Source organism: Protomyctophum parallelum (assembly GCF_964188405.1).
Source record: "Protomyctophum parallelum genome assembly, chromosome: 1".
NCBI lineage: Eukaryota > Metazoa > Chordata > Actinopteri > Myctophiformes > Myctophidae > Protomyctophum > Protomyctophum parallelum.
Genome location: NC_139697.1, coordinates 35,158,212 through 35,176,514, shown reverse-complemented (window position 1 = coordinate 35,176,514; position 18,303 = coordinate 35,158,212). Strand labels below are relative to the sequence as shown.

At 41.0% G+C, this 18,303-nt stretch overlaps 1 protein-coding gene across 1 annotated transcript; it reads left to right on the top strand.

The window, feature by feature from the left end:
* The first annotated feature begins 230 nt into the window (after window positions 1–230).
* On the top strand, window positions 231–17,743 carry lypla2 (lysophospholipase 2). Its single transcript, XM_083776255.1, has 10 exons — window positions 231–242; window positions 5,045–5,137; window positions 7,849–7,880; window positions 8,390–8,455; window positions 9,015–9,062; window positions 9,224–9,294; window positions 12,213–12,286; window positions 12,411–12,512; window positions 13,654–13,830; window positions 15,270–17,743. The coding sequence occupies exons 2-10, from the start codon at window positions 5,060–5,062 to the stop codon at window positions 15,318–15,320; spliced, it is 699 nt and encodes a 232-aa protein (XP_083632381.1). The 5' UTR covers window positions 231–242; window positions 5,045–5,059; the 3' UTR covers window positions 15,321–17,743.
* The last annotated feature ends 560 nt before the right edge of the window (window positions 17,744–18,303 follow it).

The following is an 18,303-nucleotide window of genomic DNA, read 5'->3' as shown; positions in this document are numbered from 1 at the left end:
CGTTTTTCAGTAAACAATAGAAAACAGACAACACAGTGCACTGTAGTACGATACGCAGTTATTCTCACAAATTATATTTAGAATTAGATGGCTCATCATGTTATGTCTCCCTGTGCATAAATGACATGAATCTGAGAGCGAGAAAAGGCTTGGCTCCATGGTGACATCACTAAAGCAAAACCACGCCCCTGTGCGCCATGAGCCATGAGCGGAAGTTCCGTTGTAAACTGGGACAGCAAGCGGTGAGTGTATGAATTTGTCTAAGCGGGCCGCGGTTTAATTTTTTCCACTTTACCCTGGTCGAACCAAAGACATATGGACCTTCGATTCTAGAAGGTCCAAATGGGCTCCACTTGGGGAAAAGAATGTTCTAAAATTCAGTTTCTAATTCGGAACGTAGCCTGTCCGAAAGAGGCAAACTGGGAGCGGGGAGGAAACAATACAAATTGTGTGTGTTAGCTAGCAGCAGCAGCACCACTACTACTAGCACGGTCCATTGTGTGTAGATTAAGCCGGCCTGTTGTGTGATGTTACTCTATCCAGCTCTACTAGACTAGAGGCTTTGCACTGATCCTTTCCTGCTAAATTCCATCAGTGGCGATGGGTCGCATAATGTGAACCACCAGCGAGCTAAGCTGCTTCCCTCCTCACCCCCATTGTCTCTTCATCCCCAACCTCCTTCCTATATTCCCTATGACTGATATTGTAGCTTTGAAAGGTCATAATGCTACTGTGGAGGCAAACCACCATCACACAGCTAGGTTAGCTGGTAGTTTGTAGGCATTCCACCATCACACTTCACACAGCTAGGTTAGTTTGTGGGGTCTGGCTGTCACTCATTGTATCAATAGCGCTGCTGAAGCGGTACCATTGTTAAGACACCAGCAGGTCATCAATAATAACGCTAAAACACAATGGCCTGTGTGTGTGCCGCGCTTGGGAGCAGAACTGTTTAAATTCAATCCTTTGACGTCAAACGGGCTGCACATATTTTAGTGTTGAATAAAAATTCAAGTCAGCTGCATACATGTTGACTTGTGATGTTCTCTCAGTCTAAAGGCCTTGGTTCACGCACGTAAATGTTTGATGGCATGCCGCGAGGTGCACTTGTAGTCATAGCAAGGTACATTTCCACTATTTGCTGTTGCTGGCACAAAACCAACCTAGGCGAAGCATAACTTGGCAGGTAGGGTATACTATAATTGTCAGTGTGTGTGTGTGTGTGACTGTGTGTGTGTGTGTGTGTGGCCGATTGCAGCACCAATATAGAAGGTTAAGCAGGGCAGCACCATAAGATGCCCACGGTGGTTTAATGGAATTAGTCTGCTTTTAAGTGATGGCATAAAGTCAGAGATTGAGTTACACTGGTGTGTCAGAACGAAACCTTTCTTATATATTTTTTTTAAAGACGAGCTCTTTTTAGACTAGGCACGCGGATATGCACACATGCCACTTCTGAACAGGCCCTCTATTGAACTATTAGATCTCTCAGAGCAGTGGGATAGAGAGTCATTTTGTTTCCAAGAACATGGCTCAGTAATCACATAGTGCTTTTCTGTACACATAAGGCCTGTTGGGCCTTATGTATCTATAGAGCGATGTAAGGTAGATGGATAAGAGCTCAACACCGATATTTTACTAATGTACTGCATCAATGGCTATTGGAACGGTAAAACTGTTATGGTACCTCTACTCTAAATAGGAATGAGAGCCAAGGCTACTTGTTATCACTGACCAAACAGTCAGAAAGTTACTCTAGGTACTGTTCTGTGCCAGTTCATTTTTGATATCATCCCCATTAGTTTTCATTCATTTATTCATTCATTCATCTTCCCCAATCCTAGCCCTAGAACGGCTCTTGTTGTTACATACAGTATGTACAGTATTTCACATACAAGAGCCATAGTACACCCTCCTTGATTTGTGGTAGAACTTTAACATGCGCGGCCTAAATGTGATAAATGCTCCGTTTGTACTCACCCATTAAATAATTCCAAAGACGTGGAGTGAAATATGGTCCTCTAGTTTCATATCCAAGTGAAAGTTCTGGCACAAAACGTGTATTTAGTCAATTATCTCCACTTTTTCAAGAGATGCACACGGACATCTTTCTCTCCGGGCGAGGGGGGGCCGGAATGATCGATGAACTGATTTTACAAATACGTCCTGTTTACCGCAGACGTCATCACCATTTGACATGGGGAAACACAAAAGTTTGCGGTCACACAATTGGCAGGTGCTTTGCGATAGGTGCTGGGTAATTAATCACACCACCTGCCAATTGTGTGACTGCAAACATTTGTGTTTCCCTGGTCAATTGGTGATGACGTCTGCAGTAAACCGGACGTATTTGTAAAATCAGTTCATCGATCATTCCGGCCCCCCCTCGCCCGGAGAGAAAGATGTCCGTGTGCATCTCTTGAAAAAGTGGAGATAATTGACTAAATACACGTTTTGTGCCAGAACTTTCACATGGATATGAAACTAGAGGACCATATTTCACTCCACGTCTTTGGAATTATTTAATGGGTGAGTACAAACGGAGCATTTATCACATTTAGGCCGCCAATATGGAACCCGACCAGAAAGTAAGTGGGACCATTCTATGCCTCTGATACATGAAAATGTACGAAGTATAATTAAATGATCACAGGCATTCTAGGTCTACCCCAATCCCCACCTCTGGGTCTTTACTTTAGTTTAGCTCATTATCTATTTATTCAATTGAAATGTGATACTAGTAATTATTAGTTAATTAATAATTATATAATTCTAACCAATTCTTAAGTTATTAAATAAGAACTTTAAGTTAGGTAGGTAAGTTATGTCATTTTCCTTTTTTGTAGTAAGGCTCATTTCATGACAAATGTAAAGTGCCTTATAAATACAATTTATTATTAGCATTCTGTTGCTATTTTTACATTCCCAAACAGATGATGGCCAATGTCAATAAACAAACTAGCAGACAAGAAGAGACAGAGAAGTTAGACAACAAAAAGTTTTCTTCTGTTAGTTTTCTTTTTATTATTACTGCAGTACCAACAGCTATCACTTTCCGATACTCTACTCTACACCACTATACTTTGTGGTACAACAGTGTCGCACACTGGAAATTGCATATCTACATATTTTTCATTCTCTGTGGCCTCAGTGGCCCAAAATTGACCTGGCTTCCTTGTTATTTAGTCAAATTAGGCTGGGTAAAAAGGACTAAGGGCTTCCTACCAAAGTGGCTGCTGGACAAACTCTTTTGATCATTAGGCTTATGGCTAGGGGTTAAAATCCCAACCTTAATTGCAGTGTGGGTATTATAACACTCATTAATTATAATCATTTCTGTTGTTTAGTACACATTAACCTCTCCTCTTTTTTTGTTTTAATCTCTTCCTTGTCTCCATCGCCAGTTTGCCACTTGACCAATCAGACAGCAATACACTTTAAGGCCCAACCCCTCCCTTGCCCATCATATCAAACGAAAGGCCAGGGTATAGATAATAAACAGGCAAGGGCCTTTTCTGTCAGCGTTTTACTGTAAATTAACAATCATGATGATCATAAGCTGTTATCAGCTGAGTGTCTGACTCAATAGTAGCTACTAGGTAACAGGCAATCTGCAGGCGTATGCATTTAATATTGGACATGGTTACAGAGTTGGAGTGAAGTATGTTTCAGTTGGTTAATGAATCCCGCAACTTGCTGACTGCAGATCCCCCACACCCTGCCCCACGCCCAGTCACTCACCTCTCGTGCCGTGACTCCCTTTTGAGTTCAAAAGCACTTCCATAAAGTGTGTGGTATGTTGGGCGCCATTGTGCTGCGTCCGTCCTGGCAAGCGGGCCACCAGGGGGGTGGGGGTGTGAATAGCCGTATTGATAAGCTACCCATGTTTAGTTTAGACTGTCACACAGATGTGTGCGTTGACATGCATTGTCTATAAGCATTTAGACCTAAAGCCCTAAACTGCAGATGGGTTGAAGAGACATGCACAAAATGCATGTTCCATATTTTCAATGAGCTATCGTCGCTCTGGAGTTTGAATACCGACATCACATTACTGTGTTCCATCATTTCATCTAGGGATGCACCGAAAGGGAAATTCTTGGCCGAAACCGAATACCAAATATAGGAAACAGTTGGCCGAATACCGAATATCCGAATATGATTAATATTATATATCGTTTTTCCTACCATTGCTGTCATGGCCGTACCTTAAACCTACCTGATTTATGGCAAAATAAATGGTTATGGCAAAACTTAACTTAAATAATAATCACTATTATGGTTCCATAAAACATTTAATCAGCTCTTTTGAATGCATTAATTGCATACACTATTCGGCGATATATTTTCTGCCCATTCGGGCCGAAACCGAATAGGCCGAAAATGCATTTTTAGCCATTTTCTGCCGAATATTTTCTGCAGCCGAATATTCGGTGCATCACTAATTTCATCCCATGACTGACTGGACACAGACACTGATGCTATGCCTGACTGAATGAGAAAATCACACTTGTGTGAAGTGAGCGGCGCTCTTATCATACATCTTCACATTCCGGCCAATCACATTTGGCGTCCTCACTTTTCTGTCCTTAGTTTTTAGCCTCACTTTTAAGCTCTCAGCTAATCAAATCATTGCTATGGGGAAAGCTCTGACTGCACTCCCAACGCACTAACGCATGCAGTTGGAAAAGGAAAGAATCACTTCGGTCCCTCCATGACAATAACCAATCCTACAGTTTGAATTGTACATGCACATATAGAGCAAATATAGGCCTAATGATATAAAAAAAAGTGTGTGTGTGTGTTGCAGTGCTCCTCAGTCTGAGATAGCCTTTCTGTTGTCGTCAAAATGTGTTATTGTCACTCTTATCCTCAACGTATGGTTGAATAAAGGATAATATGTTACTCTTGTGTCACCAGTCTGTTCTCAAAATTGTGCTCTGGGTGACTTAATATCACAGACTATTGACTGATTGAAATATCGGAATAGTCTCATGAAGTAATCAGTAAACTTGACAGTCTTTACTGTGTGTGTGTCCTCCAGCCCCCCTTACAGTGTATGTGTGGCAACAACATGTCTGTGCCGCTGCTCGCCGAGGCTGTGACGGTGTCTGGGACGGAGAAGGAGACCGCTGCAGTGAGTTAACAGTTTTTATTTTTTTACATGATACACTTTTCTTTCTTTATATGATACGGTAACTTAGAAAGCTAAGAGCCACACAGCATTAAGCTGTCGTTGCTTAATAGTCACTATTGGTTGAGGATGCAACTTGTTTGTTGTAGACACCTGGTTCTTTGGCCATGTAGCGCCAAGCACAGCCAACACAGAAAATCCTTCTGCAAGCTGAAGATAACTGGACAAACAAAGTCCATAGTAAAAGTTATTTAAGCATTAATATCCCTGAGACTCGGCTACTTTAATTCTATTCATTTTCTATTCATATGGCTTCTGGCTTCTGGCTACAGTCACACATGCGCTTCAGCCAACACATCTGCAATGCATGTCAAATCATCAGTGCTGGCAGGAATGCCAGTTCTCCTGTGTGTAGTTTGTTTGACTTGCATTGGAGTGCTGTCTGAAAGAAAACTACAAGCACCTCTGAATGGCCTACCGACACTGCCATCTTTCTTACCAGACTTTCCGCCGAGGTGATCTGCAGCACTGATTCATGTAATTTATTTGTATGTTATGAGTCTTGATGACAAAGTCAACAGTATGTATATCCATAGGCAAGCACGCTAGCAGATGTTTGATCAAAATAAACTTGAAACATTATTGTACGGTAAAAGGCCTCTTCCCTTCATCTTTATCCTTTTTAGTATAATAGTATCAGTTTACTATAATTAGTATAGTTTGAATATGGCATATTGTTGTTACATAGCCCATAATGTTATTTCTTTGTTAAGTTAAGTATTTTTGTTGTATTACTGATGACGGTATGTATCCATAGGACAATAAATACACTTGGGTACATATAGTTCTAATTTAGGATTGTCTATAAGTGTGTTTTTATTAAGGCGGCATTCTGTCACGCGTGCCAAGCTGCGTTCACCTTTGGAATATTACAACATTCAGTCATTCTCTGTCCCGTATGGGTCCATTTGGTTTCATTTTACACTCTCAAAGTGTGTTTTTAGAAAGTAGTGCTGCCGGCAGCGGCGTCACAGGGCGCCACCATTTTTGACTGTTTTTGACATTGACTACAACAAGCTCTGACCAATCAGAGGCAGGTGAGTCAGCCGAGGCTAGACAGAGACCCGCCCTTGAATCATGCGTGCCCAGGGCTTCAGTTCTGAGTTCCATTGACTTCCATTCTATTGGAGGCTGGAGCCAAGGGGTGGAGCTTTCAACGTGTCTGAAGCATTGATTTCAACATTAGTGAACTTTGAGCAGTCGTCAAGACATCAACCAATAGGAAATAAGTGCATTGTTCCCACTTGGCAGGCTATTAGCTTGTAGTTTTATTTCATTGAGACAACAACTCCCAACGTTAAGTAAAACAAAACCACACACCAGAAAACCAGAACTGCCCACAATCCGCAACATGGCAATGGGTGGTTGATGCGTCTGACGCCTCTGTATATTTGGTCTGCTACCTCTTCAACATGTATGTGTGACCGTAACTCAAGTCAAACAAGCTACACACCAAAAAAAGGCCACAATCCGCAAGTAAACAAAGGTAGTTGACACGTCTGACACCTGAGTACGTTGGCTACTCACACCACCCACAGTTCCACACTACAGACATTTTAAATACTGACTCATAGTCACTCATTGTTTCCTTAGTAACATAAGCTGACCCTTTGCTCTGTGTCGTGCATGTGTCAAGCAACCCATTTCTTTTAAGTCCATCTTCCATTACAATTGAAGAATAATTGGATGGTTTTGTTTCTTACACAACAACTTTCATATAATTTATTGGAAATAGCTTATATAATATAAGAAAAAAGTCTGATTTGTGGCAGACTAGATAGACTGCACACAAAATGCTCCTTCAATAATCCCTCTTCAGCTTTGGTTGATTCTTACAGTGTGGAAACCGCTCGCTTTACCATTTTTAATAATTTCTTATGCTTTATTATTCATAATTTCAACCGCATCATACAGATGACGGACGACTTTTCTGATAAGGATTAATGGATTATGCAGCGGTTGTAGCCTAAGCCTATCAAACACCACCCAATCTTGAATGTACTATGAACACACACACGTGCGCCTGTTGACAAAATGTAATTTATGTTAGTTGTACAGCTGTACACAGGTGACGGCAATAATGATCACGGTGTTATATCATTTGATGGCACTGCAAACTCCCAATCCGTTCTATCTTATCAACCATCGTATAGTGGTCTTCACCTGTGAATTAACTACTGTCCTTTCACAGACTGTGAAAGAGGAGTTTATTGAGTTTGTGTTAAATCTTGTCTCTGAAGCGAAGCCCGATTCTTTTTGGGAGTTAGAATGTGTTGGTGGATGGGAGGGCACTCCCAAGGCAAAATAAACAATGAATGGGGCTCATTTAAGTGCCTACACATATTTATTTGGGGGAATATAACGTCAGAAACAACGTTCTTCACAGTTCTCAAGAAAGGTAGACCATAAAACCTTATTTGCTGCTGGATCAAGTAACAATTGTCTTTATTCTTAAGTGTGTGTGTGTGTGTGTGTGTGTGTGTGTGTAATATTTTAAACACTTTTATTATTTTGAACTGTTACTCAAACCAGCGCAACCCACTGTTTTGAACTATGTGAAGAAATAACAAATTTTTCTACCTGTGTGTAATCAGGATGACTGCATGTGCTCTGAAATTATTTGTAAAGATGTTCCCATCTGCTTTTCTTATCAGGTGATCTTTCTACATGGGTTGGGAGACTCAGGGTGAGCTCATATTACTTACCGGTAGATCTAGTAGTTATTTCTACTGCAATTCCTGTACATAAAGCCTCCTATGAACACCTTGACACATGTTTTCTGACTTATCAGTTAGATTAAATGATTTATATAAACCTACTACTGATAATGACCAACCTGCTTTGTCACATGCTATTTAGTCAGTGGATGGCTTCATTCAAAGTAGCCTCCCACTTAGCCTCCCACTGCACCACATTTTTGAGTGGTGCAGCCACTCCACTGCCCAGCAATGTGTGTTCCTGGCTGGCTGGGTCCCTGGCTGGGTCCGTCCAAGCACGGAAATAGCGTTTTTTCACCACAAAGTGTCACTGTTGCGCAGCACAAACGCACACACAGCACCACTCAGTTCAGACGGGTCTGCTTTTTTTGTCATGCTCCTACTTTCACAGTCTATGTATTGCCTTGTAACATGCATTATATTGTAGTTCATGCAGACAAACTCAATGAGAAATAAATATCTGTCTTTTGTCCTTCAGGCACGGGTGGGCAGACGCCATGACGGCGATCCGGCTGCCACATGTCAAGTACATCTGCCCCCATGCGTAAGTCTGTCTCTGATCTGTGTCTGTCCGCCTGCATTTTATGAGTTGACAGTCTGTTTCCATGGCCGGCTCTGGGCCAGTCGCTGGTCCCCGGGGATTCCAACTTCTATTGCACTTGAACCAGAGGGGCTGGTGGAGCACTGTGCTGCCCAGCCACCTTGAATTCTGCACCAGCCCAATGAATCAGTGATGTTTGCGTAGTGGCTTCCGGTACATAGCAACATCCTGCGTGTTAATTTAACTCAGACATTGGAAAAATTTAACTATGGGATAAACTAAGCTGCAGTGTTAGCCTGTTAATCTCCTCCTCTGTCTGTGCTCTTGCCATGTTTAATTTAACATCAAAAAATTTACTGAAAACAGCGGATTGACAAGATCACAACACATTGTGCTGCGATACGTTATTAGGCTTATTATAATTAATGTGCGACATAGCACACAACCAAGTCATTAGTCTTCCTCTCTTTTGCTCTTATTCCTTCTCTGTCAGTCTTAAACTCTCTTTATTTATTGTTTTCCTCCAACCGTTTGTGCTCATACTACTGTTATGTATCCTCAGGCCCCGAATCCCTGTCACTCTCAATATGAAGATGGCAATGCCTTCGTGGTGAGTTGGCATCATGAAAAGAAGGCGACGTTGCAGCAAAACACTGCACTCTGTTAATTGCCTGGAAACCACAATAGACACACATAATTCAATCATTGACAATAACCAATTGTATGTATTAGCTTACTGACATGCTGGCGGTTCTTGGTATGTGTGAGTAGGTTTGATCTGATGGGTCTGAGCCCTGACTCCCCAGAGGATGAAGCAGGAATCAAGAGGGCGGCAGAGAACAGTGAGTTTCCCTTGGAATAGTTTTTCTGGTATTCTTTGTTTTGTTTTATTTTATTTTGGATTCATCATAATAATAATAATAATTTAATATACTTCACATAAAATCTGAATAAAAACAGCATAGACCCCCAAAACAAAATATTTTGTGCCAGATACCCCCACTTTTGTTGCTGGTTGGTGGTCCGCGAAGCCATTACTCAGGAAAATATCCACTACCATTGTTTAATTGTAGATGAACCGCCTCAACCCGATCTCATGCTGCTATCTCTCGCCTAACAAAACAAAAGGCGTTAACAAGGGATTGTTCCCGACACCTCTACCAAGTATTAACATGCACTGCCCACTGTGTGATGGTCAGGTTTAGCATACTAAAAGATGGCTATTATCATAATGGATGAAAGGAGATGTAGTTCGCGCACCGATTTTGAGCTCCAAACTTTTATTTCATGAAGAAGAGGATTCTCTTCTTCATTAAATAAAAGTTTGGAGCTCAAGACGTGTGTGTGTGTGTGTGTGTGTACTATATCTCCTTTCACCTGTACTTATTTTTGTTGAGGACCCATAGAATTTTTTGAGATGTGTGCTTTCCTGCTGGATCCTATTTCTATTATCATATGGGTGGCATGGAAAGGGGGTTTACAGAGACACAACTGCACTGTTTGGTGATTTGTATGCAATAAATGCATTGATTTAAAATATAAATATAGCTCACTGACATACTTGTTGTATGTATGTAGTTAACCCCTTTTGGTGTTATAACCCTTCTGGAGGGGAACACCTCTTGGGGTTCTGTACAGTATTTAAAATATTTGATGCTGGTATTTGAAGTTTTTCAGAAAACTTATGTCAGGTTTTCAAGGCATTTTTAGAATCTGCCTCAGTCCAAAATGGGTTAAATCAATCTCTTAAAAAGATATTAGTGTGTGAACAGCTGGTTGAACTGCCTTGCTGGCTTATTTTAAGCCAATATTAATTTCTTTAAACATCTACCTTTTAAAAGTGCCCCACAAATGGTCTGATCCATATAGTGTTTACTCCTAAATTCCGGGAACTGAAAAGAAACTTCATAATTTGCATGTTGCTGGAGTGAATGGAGTCGGCACTCTGGTATTACACCACTTATGAAATCAGGCCAATTAGGTGAGAAATAATTGTATTAATTTATAACATCTACACCGGCAGCACCTGCCACCACCCTTTGGCATTCCCCATGCAGCTAACACGAACCCACACCTAACTACCACAGGAAGATAAAGATTTAGCAATGCTAAAACAATGCAGTATGTCTTAAGATTTATTTTTAAGTCCACACTGATGTCAATGGATCGTACATGCATACGTGGAGAGAATAAAAATGTGTGTTTGAGAGAGACAGAGAGAGGTCATATCTATGATCTGTGGTAGTAAACCCTAAACTCTTTCAATATAGACTAGACTCACAAAGCCGTATTGTCTGAATATGTTCTAAAGAATATGTGGCGAAACTGGTGGAACATTCTTAATCTTTATCCAGTCAAATAACCACATGAACCCTAGCGTCCCTCCTGTGCATGTCATAATAGGCATGCACATTTTGGGAAAAATAGATCTACATGGTTGCTAGCTTGTTTGGTTCATTTCACTATTTGACGTTTCAAGTGGTTAAGAACAACAATTGGTTGCTGTATGTCTGTGCATCACACTCTGGAAATGGATCATGAGGGAAAAGATTCATGTGCTGAAAATGTACTTTTGTAATTTTGTTATCTGGATTCACCCTAACAATCCCAGGCGCTCAGGTAAAGTTCTTGCCCATCAGTGCATAATGCGTCTGCTAAGATTCAGTCAGGAGATGTCAAATCCCTTAGACTCAAGGGTTTTAATTCCGGTGTGGAAGGCAATCTTTGTCACTGTACTAGTGACACCTACAGGTTTGTTAGTAGGGAGAAGAACTATGGCAAATAGTATGTTCTTCCATACTTGTTATGCCTTCCCAGTTAATCTACTGTCTGGTGACTTCAAGTGTCTTGAGGACACATGTTCCTCTACACCCACACACATGACCCAACAGTGACCAGGACTACATGCAATTGGGGGACTATCAGGAATTGGCATGATGACAACATTTTTAGTAAAATTGTGTGTGTGTGTGTGTGTGGGGGGGGGGGGGGGGGGGGTAGCTAACTAGCAGTCAGGCTAAGTGGTCACAAGACAGTTGCAATCAACTTGTTATGTCAACCTACAATTTTCTAGCTACTGTATGTGTACACATTTAAGCTATGTGCACATTCACATAAAAATAGCTGTGTTTGCAATCATGGGAACATGGACAAACAAACTGACAGCAGAGCAGCCTATTAAAATAATATGTACATGCTGTACATGCTAAAGTAAAAACAAAAATATATTGTCGATTAGAGCGGACGGATCTGCTCACCAAGATAATTTTCTCATATAGTCTCATTTCAGTAGGCTAACCAGAACTTGTCAGAGAACTGAGGGCAGTGCATAAATCATAAAGGTTTGAAATAATAGTGATATTGATTTGAAGTGATATTGCCCAGCCCTACACAGTGGCGTGCACAGACATTTAGAGGGGCAGGTGCTAAAGTGAAAAAAAGGGAACCGGCCAGTTGCCATAATAGTTTGAGATTTATAGATTTTGGGCCTTAAATAATATATTAGAAGCTTTTTATCAAGAATTGATCAATGTCACCAAAGAAAATTATGTTTTTAATTTTTTTCCAAAAGGGCACATTGCACATTGACACTAGGGGTTGCTCTAGTATATTTGCATATGTCTTTGTGATTAGATTATGAGAATCTGTACCTCTTGTGTTTGTTTGAAATTCTGATGTGCACCATGCAATTCTTCTCTTGGATGACACCCAGTGGTTGCCAGTGTTTTGTAGAAAATGTCATGTTATTTCTGTCCTCTAGTTAAGGCCATAATTGACCACGAGGCCAAGAATGGTATCCCTCCTAACCGTATCCTGCTTGGAGGCTTCTCTCAGGTGGGGAGCTATATGCTGCCTTTCTTTTCCATATTCCATTGGAATAACTTCTACAATACACCCTGTTAAATGTAGTGAATGTTTCTTTCTTACATCCTTCCTCATTCTCATCGTTCCTCCTTAGGGTGGAGCTTTGTCCTTGTATACTGCACTGACTTGCCAGCAGCAGTTGGCTGGTGTTGTGGCTCTCAGTTGCTGGTTACCACTTCACAAGAGCTTCCCACAGGTACAGTTCATGCCTGGCTTTACTTGGCACCCATATAGTGGTTCTAACAATAGAGCATCGCAGTCCCGCCCCCTTTCATGACACCGTGAGACCCAGAAGTAAATTCCCTGTTAATTTTTTCATAGGCTTTTCAAAAAGTATTTATTTAAAGACATTTACGCCGCGGACAAAGCCAACTCGAGTTGTGACAAATCATGACAACAAACCGAACCGAACAAATAATTACAAAGAAGAAAAACAACAAAAAAAGTGTTGTAACCTGCCGTTTACTTCTTCTTTCTAATTATTGTGTGTGTTGTCGTGATTTCTCACTCGAGTTGGCTTTGTACGAGGCTTAAAAGGTCTTTAAATAAATACTTTTTGAAAATGAACGGGGAATCATTTCCTGGGCCCTGGTAGGAGGCGGGACTGCGACGCTCTATACTAGAGACATACTATAGTGTGCTGTCAAGAAGTTATATGATATGGAATTATTCTTAGTTGTACAGCATTTTTTATGCACTGTCTCCCAAATTATATGCATCTGTTCACACATTTGTGCCACTTGAATCTTAACCATTGCATCCTAGCGTCCCTGTTCTGCGCATTTCATGTCACGACCATTCTGCAAAAGGCATATCTAGAAGCTCTTGCCGATCAGTATTTTCACTATTTGATGTACAACAAAGTATATACTGTAGGGTTTTAAGTGTTCAAACTTGAACAAGTTTTGCTTCAACAAATCACACATTTCAAAGTCATTATGGCAGGTTTCTTTCTTTCTTTTTAGACAAAAGTCCTTTAATGGAGACATCTGTGTGGGAAGCAGTGTAACAATTTTCACACACCTCAGTGGTTTCTCCTTACTTGATAGCACTTCAAAACCTTAAAGATTTGGCCAAGAGGTCTTAAGGCTCCATTCATACTCCAGTTTTAGGTGATGAGATGACCACCAAAAAGTACAACATGACGTCCCGCTGCGGTGGTAAGCGTTTCAGCGCTTACCACCATAAATTCAAATCAATTATTAGTTAAATTGACTGTTAGGGATGCAGAGGTTATTAATTGTTACTAAACAAATGGCAGTAGTTGCCTTGTGTGTATTCGCCATGTAATTGAATCACACCACCGCCACAAAGTCCAATGTCATCCTCTCTTCCAGGCGGCAAGTGCCAGTGCTAACAAGGACATGCCCATCCTGCAGTGTCATGGGGAGATGGACCCCATGATCCCTGTGCACTTTGGGGCCATGACAGCAGAAAAGCTCAAGAGCATAGTCAACCCTCAGAAGCTCACCTTCAAAACCTATCCAAGCCTCGTCCACAGTTCCTGTCCTCAGGTAATGTGTGTAGAGGCCCTGACACACTTAAGTGTGATGTCACGCAAGTCTGCCTGTTGGGGGTAAATCAACGAAATATTTATTATTAATCCTCAATGTATATAAAAATGTTATTCTCTTTATACTTGCATTATGCGATCTTTGATATTATTGTCCTCAGAAAAAATGCACAAGTGCATAAAGACCTGCACACCATCACAATAGTATTGCCCTGAAATTGATATAATATATAATTGATATCAGACATGATGAAATGCATATGGAATGCATTTCGTCATGTCTGACATTTAAAAACAGTAGGTACAAAGCACTGATGTCAAGTGGTCAGCATACTTATACTGCTATTATATGTGTAACGCCCTGGGATTCGAACTCGGGTCTCCCGCGTAAAAGTCCAATCACTAGACACGACCAAAGGGATATCCCTATGGACATAGGGAGAGATATTAGACTTTTGAGTCCATCAGGCTGAGGCTCTGAGCCACTCTGCTACACTCACCCCCCTTTTGACCTCCCACAGGGAAACCCGATCCAGGTCACGGCACCAATGTAACGCCTGGGATTCGAACTCGAGTCTCCCACGTGAAAGTCCAATATCTTAACACCCTGAGCGGCATAAACAGAGTTCTCCGTCCTATCAATTAGTAACACCCAGCACTCAGGACGGAGATTAATAAAAGGACAGAGATTTATTGATATCAAAACCGATCACATCGCTCCACAGGCTGGGAGCGCATGTTGGGCAACATTCGATGTCATTTCCGGTTGGGACGTCATCCAAAATATTCCCCCCCATTTTAGAGAATCAGATCGAAAATCTTAAAACGTGAATAACTCTTGATCTAAATCATTCCATCCAATTCTAATCAAATATGTTTTAGACGTGCCATCGCTGTCCCGTCGCTAAGTCGCGTTAGAATTAATCATACCTCCCGTTGTCAATCGCCTCGGGGGTGTTTTGGCTACATCTATTCAGCTACATCCGGGATAGCGCCTGGTGCGTCGCTAAATGTTCTTCGTTGTTGCAAATCACTGGGCGCTCTGATTTAATGGTCCTAAATACCCCTGGGCGTTCGTGGTGTTAAGCAATAGACCAAAGGGATATCCCTATGGACCGGGGGAGATATTAGATTTTTGAGGCCATAAGGCTGAGGCTCTGAGCCACTCTGGCTGAAAAACATCCCAAAACAGTACAAAGTTAAAGTAGTAACAGCACACCTTTCAGGTGACTTAAGTGTGCTGCTAATACTTCCAGTACGGCTACAGCTGGTGGAAACAATGGGTGCATTTGATTATGTGAGCATCTGACCTCACCCCAGTGTGTCAGAGCCTTAAGTGTGTACTGGAGTCTGTATGTATGTTTTGTTGCTAGTATTTTTTCATCTCTGCTCTTCATTTGGTCATTACTGTGTTCCAACATCTGTGTTGTCCTTTTGCAGGAGATGGCAGCTGTAAAGGAATTCATTGAGAAGCAGTTGCCTCGGATCTGACCTCACTTCTTGCCCCACTGTGACCCCAGACACTGACCTCTCACCCTCCCCAACCTGCCATTCTCTCACAGGAAACAGCCATGAGCACCCCATCGCCACACACATTTCTATATTAACCAGCGAACACACCCGCATGGATGGACACACACACACTCACACACACACACACACACACACACACACACACACACACACACACACACACACACACACACAAGCAGAACAATTGTATTGCAAATGCGCGCACAGACAAAATCCATGCTTTTCGTAGGGTGAAAACCCGACAAGCTTCTCAAACATGCATTGATTTCATTATAATGCCAACCAAGTGCTTTCACATTCTCACAAGTCTTATCTTTGGGAGGGAGAGATGCCATGTCACATAGCACATTCCTCTGGGCTTTATTGCAAACAACTTGTATTCTATCTTCTTTAATCCCACCTCCACACCCATTTTCTTCTCTCTTCATTGTTTTCAGCTATCACACCTACCATCCCCCCTCCTACCCCACCAGCATCAACATCTTCCCCCTCCTTCCTGTCGCTGTGTGTCTGTTATGAGTTAAAAAGACAACAACAACAACAATGGGTTAGTCAGTTAACTGACCACTGGGCCGATATTGTCTGTGGCCAACCACCCTCCAGTATTACAATGTATCCTCTGCCTTGATATGCAACTGAAGTATCCTCATAATCTAATACACACATAACCCTGATACAGAATCGTAGCTGTATAGGTGGAGGGTGGCAGGATGGGTGTGGGCGGGGTCCTGGTTGGTCGAGTGAGCAATAAGCAGTGAGTTTAGGAAGTTCTGGTTCCATCTGGAGTGACTGGGCTCCACCAAGGCTGCATGCTGTCTCTCCTGCCTTGCCCTCTCAACGATGGCCCCCAGTGCACTGTGGGCAGTGAGGTCTTGGCAGTCCTGGCTGTTCGGAATATGCAACCCATATATGCCCCAATTAAAGTGCACTAAGGTCCCGCTCCCGCATCTCCTTTTGATTGTGTATAATATCTGGAATATATAAACACCCCTCCCCCTCCCCTTCAATTGAAATAAAAAAACAGTGGATTATCACCCTTGCAACCATGTTCTATTCTTTGACGCAATTTCAAGACTTACTGTATGACTAAGATTTTTAAGGTATACACAGGTGTCAGGTGGGGGAACATTGCCTTTTTAAAATTCAATATGTTTAATGTGGTCTTTTGTGACTATAACTGGGTTTATTTTTTATTTTTTACTGTATCTGAATAACAAGTATTTTAAGTTATTTTCTTCAAAATATTATTGGGTAGCTAAAAATGCTGGATTGATGAGTATTGTTCTTTATCCTGCAGAATTATCTGCATGTAATCACTCCAGATGGTTACAGACTGCACATGGCAGCGGGACATAGCATGACGAATTTTACTATCCCTCTGACCAGAGTCCCAGTCAATCTCCAGCGAGAACATCTGTCAGGACACCATAGTGCTAAGAAGGTCGCAACTGCGTCCATTTAGTTTGAGTTGGGCTTTGGAACCTTTATAAAGAAACAGTTCAGAGTCTCAGTGTGGCATGGATCGGCATTTTCTTTCCTCATAGCAAAATATTCACTCCCTCCTTTTGCAAATTACCTGAACCCACTAATAAAACATGAAAGGTCAGACTTTACCGGTAACTTAAATCCAACTCTATTGTAATTCACCTCTTTAAAAACTGGGAGAGCTTTGTCAAAAAGCTTTTCCTACATTAACTGAAGGGTGATTTTTAAAACAAGAATGAATCTTGAGGAATTTATGACTGACTTGGACATTAGGAATAATTATATAACAATAAGTATTGTGTTCTAAAAAAATATATATCAGGTGTTCTATATTTTCCTGTTTGTGAATGTTCTTTTTTCTTCTCTTCATGATTACTTCTCTATTATTGTTCGCTAATTAAAAACAAAACAAAAGAAAAAACAGAAATGGGATCTATTGTGAATGTGATTGTTTGCAAATCAATGAATGTCTCTTCTATGTCCTTGGTTTCATCATTTTATATTTGTCTCTTATGCCATTGTCATCGAATCTCTGATGCAACCTTTATTTCATCCCGAGTTGGCGAGTTCTGTCTGCAGCATATTTTTCCTACCTTGAGTGTTTCTCTTAATTTTACATTATTTAATTTCTGGTCCCTTTGTCTTCCCTGTTTTTTTTGTTTTTTGTGTGGCAGTCTTGTGTATGTTTCCCTGAGTTGAATGTTGTCTCTTTGGTAAAAGTTTCTCATTTGCTTGACCTTTGTGTTTTGCCACTCTTGTCATCTCATCCTTCATGTGTATGTTTATTATGATGGGCTACAATATAAAATGTTCAGGGGGGACTGTTAGTCTCTCCATTTTATTTTATTTCAATTCCAAGACACCTGTATGTGGAATAAATGATCCAAATAACAGTTTATTTGAGTTGAGTGTGTTTAATTTTACGAACTGCTAGACGTCTTTACACTTAGCCATGTTCCAGTAAATAGAAATGTTGGCAAATTATTAGGTCCAGTATTTTTGACACAATGAACATTCCATGCAAAGGAGCTTTATTGGCATAGGCTACGTGTCAAAATATAATACAAATATATAGAGGATGGTACAGCATTGTGTAAACAGCTGTCACATGCATCGTTATACAGGGTACAGGCCTAAAGCCTCACATTTTAAATGTTTTAAAGGTAGCATGTAGCAGCTCTGTTTACATGTGCAGGTCTAGAGGTCTCCACGGTACAGATGGTTCCATTGGCTAATATAATATAACCTTTTATCGCACTGTTTGCACATTGTTTTATGGGAGTTTTTTGTTGTTGTATACTCACAAATAGGCTACTATATCTTCTACATTCTAAATGCCTTAATGCATTTTATTTTCTACGCCAGGTAACTTATTGTCTCAACAGTCTATGTAAATTGTATTTCATAAATAACAGGTGATGTAAAGCATAGATATATTATGTAAAGTGCTCTGTCT

Bases quoted from the DNA above. Each gene is read 5' to 3' on its own strand.
- lypla2 (XM_083776255.1), top strand. From the start codon at position 5,060: ATGTGTGGCAACAACATGTCTGTGCCGCTGCTCGCCGAGGCTGTGACG. The intron at 5,138-7,848 runs GTGAGTTAACAG...TTTTCTTATCAG, and splicing joins CGGAGAAGGAGACCGCTGCA to GTGATCTTTCTACATGGGTT. The intron at 12,287-12,410 runs GTGGGGAGCTAT...GTTCCTCCTTAG, and splicing joins TGCTTGGAGGCTTCTCTCAG to GGTGGAGCTTTGTCCTTGTA.